Raw genomic sequence first — 8,830 nt, 5'->3', positions numbered from 1 at the left:
GGAAGCTGAGCGAACAATGCCTGAATCCCCGAGGCAATTTAATAAAGATATGACAACTAAAAGCTCACACTGGAAACTGAAAGCTCAAACTTTTTAATTTCAACTGTCTAATCTACAGAAACATCTCTCTCAAAGCACTATCTCATAAAATAACAAATCAATTTCCACTGAAGGTTCAATGTGCGCTATAGCTGAAATGATAAATTAACAAACCCAAACTGCATTTATATGTAAGACTTCCTTCCTACACAGTTTTTATATAAATGTCTGATATGAACATAAACTGCCTTCAAGAGCAAAATTAATTATGAGGAGCGAAGTAGTCTGAAAACCATTATATCAAAAGACGCGGCAGCTTTTGATATAGATGATAGATGTTTTCACACAGAATATATGGGGTGAATATGAATGAACAAAGACATGTCACCTCTACAGCCTCGAGGCGAACAAACACAACAAAAATCACACGAGGGACTTTCAATTACAAACACTTTTAGGATGAGCAAATTGTTCAAAGAAAGTGCTAATAAAAAAAAACAAAAAAACGCCTAGTTAACCTTTGTGATTCTTTGAAGATGTCACCCTGAAAAGCTCACTTTTGCCGGGGTTCAGCGTTGGTTAAAAGGAGCAGCTTGGAGGATAATTGATGCTGTAATTATATGACTATAATGGCTGCGGAGTGAAGAGAGCAGGTCGAAACGATCTGAATAAACTCCCATAGCCCAACAGCTCTCCATGTATTGTAGATAACAGCGTTTGTCTTTTTGCATCTTTCTGATATGCCGAGTCTGCCCATGTTGCTAATGAACTGCCGAACTGAACTGCATCCGGTCAGAAAGAAACAGGGACAAGTTTGAAATGGAGATGGATGACCATTGCTGTGAGGCCTGCTATCCACAATTCCTCAGGCCCTGGCCAAACTCTATCATCTTCTTCAGACAGTTGCCATAGCAACTAAACTTCCCGATTCTTGGGCGCTTACAAAAAAAAAAAAAAAAAGCTAACAAAAACAACAAGACCGTCTCTGTCCAGAGAGGAGACATCTCCTTGTGTTCATTTAAATTCCATCAACTGAGGGCTTCTTAATTTGTTGCTCTTGCTTTTTGGTCAAACGTGCACCTGAAACGCTCTGATCTTGGGACACTTGTGGATAGAGGACAGTGGAAAGAGAAGAGGGGAAAGAGCAAAAATAAAGCGATGGCAGGCAGAAGAATGAGCAGTGAAGTACTTACTTCCCTGTTAATCCGAATCTACAGGGTCCGAGGTCGAGGAAGTGGGATGGGGAGTAGAAAAAGAAGACATATAGGCTAGTTAATGAAAGAAGCTTTAGGAGTTACAGACAGGTGGGAGGCCTGTGTGTATACAGATGTTTGTGTAACAACAGCAGAATATGTTGTTTTTACCTAGTATTAAAATGTGTAGAAGCTAGTTTGTATGGTTTATATATCCTTCCCCGTCTTTGAACCCATTTCATTTGATGTTTTACTAACTTTGTAATTGTCATGAAAATATTACATGAGTCTGTTTTTGCTTGTAGCTACGCCTCTATCTAGAATCCCCAAGAACAATTGATGTTATACCTTGATGACAATTTCCTAGTTAAACAAAACTGCAAATCCATATTTAAGCAATAAATGACGCTACTCTGACACTGCCATGACAGGTATTTGAAAAGGGAGAACAAAAGCGATGCGTCTTTTTTTTTTTTTTTTTTTAAATTGGGCACCTTCTCCTACTTAATCTCAAATTAGGATTTGCTTTAAAAGCTGTATTTTGTTTATGCATTCCTGTATAAATTAGGAGTGCACACAGCAATCTTTGCAGTCTCATTTTTAGCCAGAATCCATGCAGTGAGCAGTATTAGCTGCGATGTAACAACGTAAGGAAATCATGTGGGAGCAAAAATGCCTTCATTTGTTGTTGCCAGGCTCAGATTGCTACTATACTGTAAGTGAAGAAGTCCTGCTGTGAGATCTTGTGGGAAGTAAGTGGCTACAGCAGAGTTGTTGAAAGTGTAAACATTAGTGAGAGCAGCGCTACATATGGAAGACTGGAAAAGCATACCAGAGTTAAAGTATAAAAAAAATGGAGCTTTTTGTAGGGCTACGCTCTCCACGACCTACGGACCACGTCAGGTTGGTTGATGAGTGCCACGCTAGCATGATGCTACTGCCACGGCTTCATGCCTGCACTAGGCTTTTTCCATGATCTTGTCACGATCACCACATAGGCATGAGGCCAGCACGGCTAGTCCTGCTTCAAACTCTCGATGACCCAGGCGCGTGGTGCGAATGGGACCCATTTCGTTACTACGTTGTCACTGTTCCCCTGCTCCACCCACAACGATAAACCACCACAACCTTGCTGTGGTGGGTTTTGTAAATGCTCAAAACCAAAGTGGACCAATCATGCTCCATCATGAATAACAGGGAGCCCTCTGTGTTCTTCATATGTTCCTAAAGACTTCACCAAGGCCCTCACAGCCTGCAGAAGGTCGTCATACAGTGGTGAAAGAGGCCCAAACAAACCAACGGGGCTTAATATTTATAATCAAACGTTGTTAATGAAGCTTTGCGTGCTACTTCATGCAAGTTTCACAAACTACTTCTAAGGGACATCGACAAGTTGAAGCTAAAGCTTATTTTGGTCTAGAAACCAGACGTCAATGAACCACTTCAAAACATTAATAAAATGTTTGTTTCAAGAACAGAAAAACTCGCTGGGAAGAATGTGGCGGTGATTTTATTGACTGAAACTCATTCTTGTCAAGTTATTTTGACTTTATTCAATCTCTTTTCTCTGTCTTTCTGTTCTCAGATATATTGGAAATCTTTTTTTCTTTTACACCTCTATGCTTTGCACTCCAAAAGGAAGGAGTATTCTAATTCTTTTTATGACATAGAGGGTGCAATGTTCTGGCATGACTGAAAAATTTATAACACGCTGCAGAAAAAGGGTTTCAAGCTGCACAAGTAAAGAAATACACAAACTTGTTATTTTTACTTTGTTTAAAATACTTTTTTGCAACCATTATAATGTCTAATTTAACTTGTTATTTTTATTGACTTATTATTTGTATTACATTTGGTATAATGTAATCCATAACAAGCAACAAAAACTGGTGTACAACAAAGTTTGCTGCAAGGTTTATAACCACTGACATGTCATTTGACCCACAAATATAAATAAATAAAAATAAATACATCAATGGTTAGATAGGAGTTGGACTGGCTTGATGCCTATTTGTCTTTAAAATGAGACAACGTACACCAGTGGTTCCTAAAATTGGGGTCTAGGACCTCTCAGGGGGGTCCAGATACTGATTGAGGGGTCTTAAAATGATCTAGAGAAGTTCAATTTAAAATTAATATCTATAGCATATTTTTTACCACACTTGTTGAAAGACATGAACGTAATGGTTATAAACTGATCAAAAAAAGATAGAAAAACATTTTAATTGTTTAGGATGTTGGTATCTTTGTTTTATTTGGTTTATTAGGAATACTCCCTAATAAGTATACCTCAACCAGCAATGCTAAGAAAACTGGGAGCCATTGGCTTGGAAATGGAAGTAAACAAATCCTTTTTATAGGCATTGTATTCATGATGTTGCCAAATTTTTGAAGTAACAATCTGAGCCTGATAGCTGCGGCAGTTCCTGGCATTTTTGGACAATTAGTGTAATTATGCTGTTTTTCAGCTCACTAAATACCAGGGAAATTAATGCTTGAATTGAGAGGAAAAAAAAAAGAAATGAGTACCCCACACTTGAGGATGTTTTTCATTTTAAAACTCCTGGTCTTATTGCATGAAGACAGCTGGATACAACAGCACCAGCAGCCTTGGTGACAATTTATCTTGGTGATTACAAGCTGCTTTATGCCTCATGTGATTAAGAAGTGGAAAATTGAAACTTCATTATTTCAAGAAGGCAAAAATCAAAAGGAAATTGAAATGGAGGTTGGATTCTCTAATTGATAATTGGAAAATCTCAACCCCAACATTTTCCCTTCCTTCTAACAGCTTTGTGGCTTCTGTGAAGTCGGTAAATCAAGAACTAAATTGGTCATTTTAGGAAATAACAGTTTAAGTAACATTTTTAATAGTGAAATCCGTTTGTTACTTTTGATTCCCTTAAAAACAGATATCTATAACATTTTCTTTGCATGTCTAACAAATAAAATTATTGACAAATTGTATTTCCTACTTAAAAAGCACAACAAATACAACTAAAGAAAACCCTGAAGTATTCCTGATACGACCCTTCAAGCTGCTAAAATGGCTGATCTCCACTCCTTTTATTACGTATTTTTATGAAAGGTTTCAGGTTTGTAAAAGCTCTCAAGTAATTTTTGTCACATTGTCACAGCGTATGAGCGGCGAGAGCTCAGAAAACTGGAAACACATGCGATGGATGGTGCACACAGAATCAAACCATATATCAACACAACTTTTTTGGTCAATGTACCAGGCAGGCAATTTTTATTCCAGCGTGTGGGCCCCCTTTATTTTTCTCCTCAGCATCCGTAAACTTCTCTTATACATCTGTGCTCTGGCTGACACTGACTAAAGACAGGCTCTGCACAGCTCCCTACTGGGCAATAAAAAGATTTCTCTGAGTTTCTTTCTTTTTTTTTTTTTTAATATCTGCTTGAAAGGTTTTTCAGTAAATAGATGTATGAGAGAACAAGGACTTTCCACAGTTATTCTTTCACAATGTTTTAAATTTGTAATTAAATTGGAATGAAAGATTGATTTTTTTTCTTAATCTATTAATAGCTGACCACTGAAAATCTCAATTAATTTACATAAGTAGGAGTGTTTGGGTGTGATTCTGAGACAGACCAGCAGTATCAGAGTGCTTCATTACTTATAAATGGAGAATATTTTAACCAGGAATCAAAAATAGTTGCTAATCATGAACGGAGCGGCACAAACTTGGGTACAGTAAACCAGTCGGTGTCTAACTTATGACTAGATTTTTTTTTTTTTCACACACAGAACTGTGGAAAGATGTTAAATTGCCTGTAATTTTTTATACTTTGCTTCTAAGAAGGCAAACTTTCCAGCAATCTTTCAAAGTGGTCTTGCTTGATAGTTTTCCAGACTTTCTGAAGGTCTTTAAAAGTTTGCTTTTTTTTCTTAACTTACGGTCCAGTTCCTGTAATTTGATCATGGCAGCATACTGTGCAGTTAGTACTAAAAATAAAAACTAAATGGGTAGAAAACAAAAGAACTATCTCTAGCTGATAAATGGTATCTGAAAGTCATGGATAAAATCCACAAAGACCTGACTCAGGACCTGAGAGGTACATCATCCTTCAGACGGTCATCTACTCCCGATTTCCAGCTGATGGTTTATAGGAATCTTCCTGTTGGTGCTAAAATACTAGTTTATGTCTGTTAAACTTTATTACTTTGGTATTTTTCTTAGCTTAGACTAAAGAAACGGGAACTTCGGAGCGGGCTGCTGGGAACAAAGTGGTAACAGGTTCTTTGCTAAGTTGTCTGTTATGAGTCAACACAACTCTGGCTCATCCCTTGAGTTTAGGAGCCTTGTGGCTGGATAATTTATAGAATTAAGTGGCTTAACAACCAAACAAAGAAAAAAAAAATATCTGAAAATTGTCAGGTATGGGACTAAGAATGTAGCCAAAAGACCCTCAGAAAGCCTGAAGAACTATTGGGATTACAAGAAAATCTGGCTGCTTAGAAGGAAAACATACAACACCAAAAAACGACTTAAGATTTTTGCATTCCCTAAAGCTGATTAATGCCATGTGAGTCATGTGTGCCCATATGTGTACATGTTCTGAGTTGTGCGTCCAGTCTACAGCTGCCACAAACACCACACCGATGCAGACAAAACACAAAGCAGCAACAAATACAAAGCACTAAACTGCTCTCAATGTGCAAAACGAACTGAAAAGAAAACACGTTACAACAAAGAGAATAATTAGGCAATCGGTAGCAGAGCTTCTCCTCCCTGTCTGAAAAGAGGGGAACATTTTTTTTATTTAGCCTCTGATGAAATAATACCAAGTTGTCTATAATATGTTCTGCTGAACCTGAGTGGTTTCGGGTATTTCAGCGTGTTGGGTCAGGGTCGTCAGCACTGACACCGACAGTAGTGGCTGCTGAGTGGTGTTTTCCCTCTAATGCCTGCACCTCTGTGCCCTAAACACTAATAGAGACCCTCACAATAACTAACAGCCTAACAGCAGCGAGGTCTTTAATGCCCTCTCATTGTACTGACCTCTCTGAAAACCCCACCACCACCGGCTGCTCTCTACAAAGAACTAAAGAGAGGAAATACACTCTGCCGTGTCAAGCATTTCCATGATACAATTTGGCCAAAAGGACAGATCGACGGAAAACCGAATCAAACGTGTAGCGGGCAATTTTCTGTAAATGAGGAAAAACAATATCATCTATTTTTCAAATACACGCCGCATAATCTTTTTGACAGAGATGAGATCTTCCAGCGTCTTATCAACTTGCAGGCAGAAGTGGGAGTACAACAGCCCGCCTCGACATCTCGCAGAGTGTCATATTTACTTTACAGTATTCCCCGTGAGAAGCGTGCAGAATAAATCTGGCGAGATAAAGAAGTCGCATCAGATCTTTAGGCTTCCCTTGACAGAACTCAAATAAATAGTAACAACAAAGGCCTGTGACAGGAGAAATAAACTACAGGTGTCGATTTCAAGGCGTAAATTTGTTTTATTGTCTTTTTTTTTTTTTACTTGATTAAAAGCTTTCGTCGGAAACCTTTATGAATGAAAACACGCATGAATGACATATTAGCAACACGTACAGTACATGTGTTTCGCATGAGCGATGTTATCATGGCGCTGGACGTGTGACAGGGTTGTTGTTATTATTTTATTTTATTTTTTTAAGAGATTGAATAACAGCAGCGATGTCTATTTAATTTAGGCGGATTTGCACTGTAGCGTCTTACAGGAAGGCTCATCTCCTCTATAGGCATTAAATGCATTTATTCCTGTCTATTTTAATAAAAATGATAGCAGAGGTATTCAGGGTCAGGGATCTGGTGCAGCACCCAACAGCGATGGCATCTGGCAAAACACTTGTGGGGAGAGGTGTGTGATTGGATGAAAGCTTCAGGTGAAAGTGGGGCAGCAGACTTAGAGAGGAATGAAAGAGAGAGAGAGAGAGAGATGGACTGTGGCTTTTGCGGGCTGTGAGAGCTCGAGACTCGGCAGATTTGCATTTCCTACAAATCGGAGGCAGGAAAACAGGATTAGACTTACATCAATGTAGTTAGCGTTAATGTAGTCCGAGTTCGGATCGCCCAGCAGAGGGTGGAGCTTCACCCTGTGGCGGTCATCTGAGATGGAGAAAAACGAAAACCAAAAAAAAAGTGAGGAAAAAAAACCAAACCATCATGTCATTTTCACTGTTTTTCTTCATGGCTTCAAATTTTCAGGACTGCTTACATCCCAGCAAGGTGTCGTGCCTCCCTTTGGTTTTGTCCTTCTTTTTGGTGCAGTCCCAGCCATCAAAGAAGCTCTGCAGAGATGTAAAGAGACAGATTTCAACACAGTCTCTGTGTGTGGACGGTCTTAATATCCTAAATCAACAAAAATCACAGTTTCAGCACATTTGTTTTGCTTGAAAAAAAGAGACTTGTGTTCCGTGGTAGCATTTGTAAGCGCCATCAGTAGGGTTTTACATGAATAAATCAGGAGCTACAGCATTCTGTAGAGATTTTTGGTGCTTTAAGCATGAAAAAAGGGGATTTAAAGAAAACACTATACAGTATAATGTAGTTCTTGCTTCTAAGCTCTCTGATTTTCACAGCACATCCTCTCTGTTTTTGCTGGGTTTTTCTGGTTTTTTTTTTAGCCAAATCAGGTGTTGTCTCTAATCAAAGAACTTCTAATTTAGCATCCACACAGCAGTTTGCATAAAAACGCTCCAAGTGGTGAAGCTGATTCTGATTGACCCAGAAGGTTGATTAAAACTCAACTTCAACTCAGCTTTATTTTCCAAACACGAACGTAACCCAAAGTGCCTAACAAAGTAAAACAGACAAAAATAGTCCACTGAGCATTTCGGGGGGGTTGAAAAGACATTTAAACATCTGAAATATCCACAAACATACGGACTCAAATCAAGCTTTATTTCGTCTAAAAGTGAAAGTGGAGGAGTTTTCTAAAAACACAATTTTAACCTCAAATTCACATCTACAGTTAGATGAGATTGACTAGAAGACAGATATTACATGCAGCTGAACAAACCTGAAACAAACCACAAAGTACTAGTCCAACGATAAACTGATCAGGTCAGACAATCAGACGATTTTTTTTTAAATATTTTTGCTCTTTTTTTATGTTTTTCTAAAAACAAATTTACCTTCATCTTTTCTAAATGTCCCAGGGGTGTTTTGTTAGCGAACAGCCGGTAATGATTGCGTCTTTAATGACACATTAAAGGGTCAGTTCAGATTTTCTGAAGTAGAAGTGAAGTGAGCTGGTGTTGTTTCAAGAGAGCAGCAATCTGCTTTGGTCTTGGCCCCGCTAAGACTAGCCATCAGCTCGTCAATCTGCTGAGAATTAAACCGTCTCTTCCAACTGAGATTGTTTAAAGAGCTATCTACAACAGGTAAGATATTACCTGTTCAGAATCTTTACACAAAGCCCCACTTCAAACAATCGGAACTATTGTTTTAAATGTTGTCAACCAGTGATACAAAATGTTCATATTAACCACTATAATCTCTTTTTTTTTACCTCAGCACTGAACAAATTAATTAATATTTTTTTTCCTGACATGTTACAGCGTCAATAATTAAATAATGTGG

General features: G+C 38.3%; 1 protein-coding gene across 11 annotated transcripts in view; it reads right to left on the bottom strand.

The window, feature by feature from the left end:
• ptprub (protein tyrosine phosphatase receptor type Ub) overlaps nt 1-8,830 on the bottom strand; it is a 231,398-nt gene that overhangs the window by 17,909 nt on the left and 204,659 nt on the right. For 7 of the 11 annotated variants that reach the window (XM_037980238.1, XM_037980240.1, XM_037980239.1 and 4 more), the window contains 3 exons: nt 7,464-7,536; nt 7,278-7,354; nt 1,233-1,250 (listed from right to left, as the gene is read on the bottom strand). In XM_037980238.1, coding sequence (XP_037836166.1) covers nt 1,233-1,250; nt 7,278-7,354; nt 7,464-7,536 — 168 coding nt within the window. The remainder of the gene's footprint in view (nt 1-1,232; nt 1,251-7,277; nt 7,355-7,463; nt 7,537-8,830) is intronic. The other 4 variants (XM_037980235.1, XM_037980237.1, XM_017433250.3 and 1 more) reach the window with 1 other exon arrangement.

This window comes from Kryptolebias marmoratus, linkage group LG16, assembly GCF_001649575.2.
Source record: "Kryptolebias marmoratus isolate JLee-2015 linkage group LG16, ASM164957v2, whole genome shotgun sequence".
In the NCBI taxonomy this organism is placed as follows: Eukaryota; Metazoa; Chordata; class Actinopteri; order Cyprinodontiformes; family Rivulidae; genus Kryptolebias; species Kryptolebias marmoratus.
The sequence above is the reverse complement of the archived record's forward strand: the minus strand, read 5'-3'. Positions and strand labels throughout refer to the sequence as shown.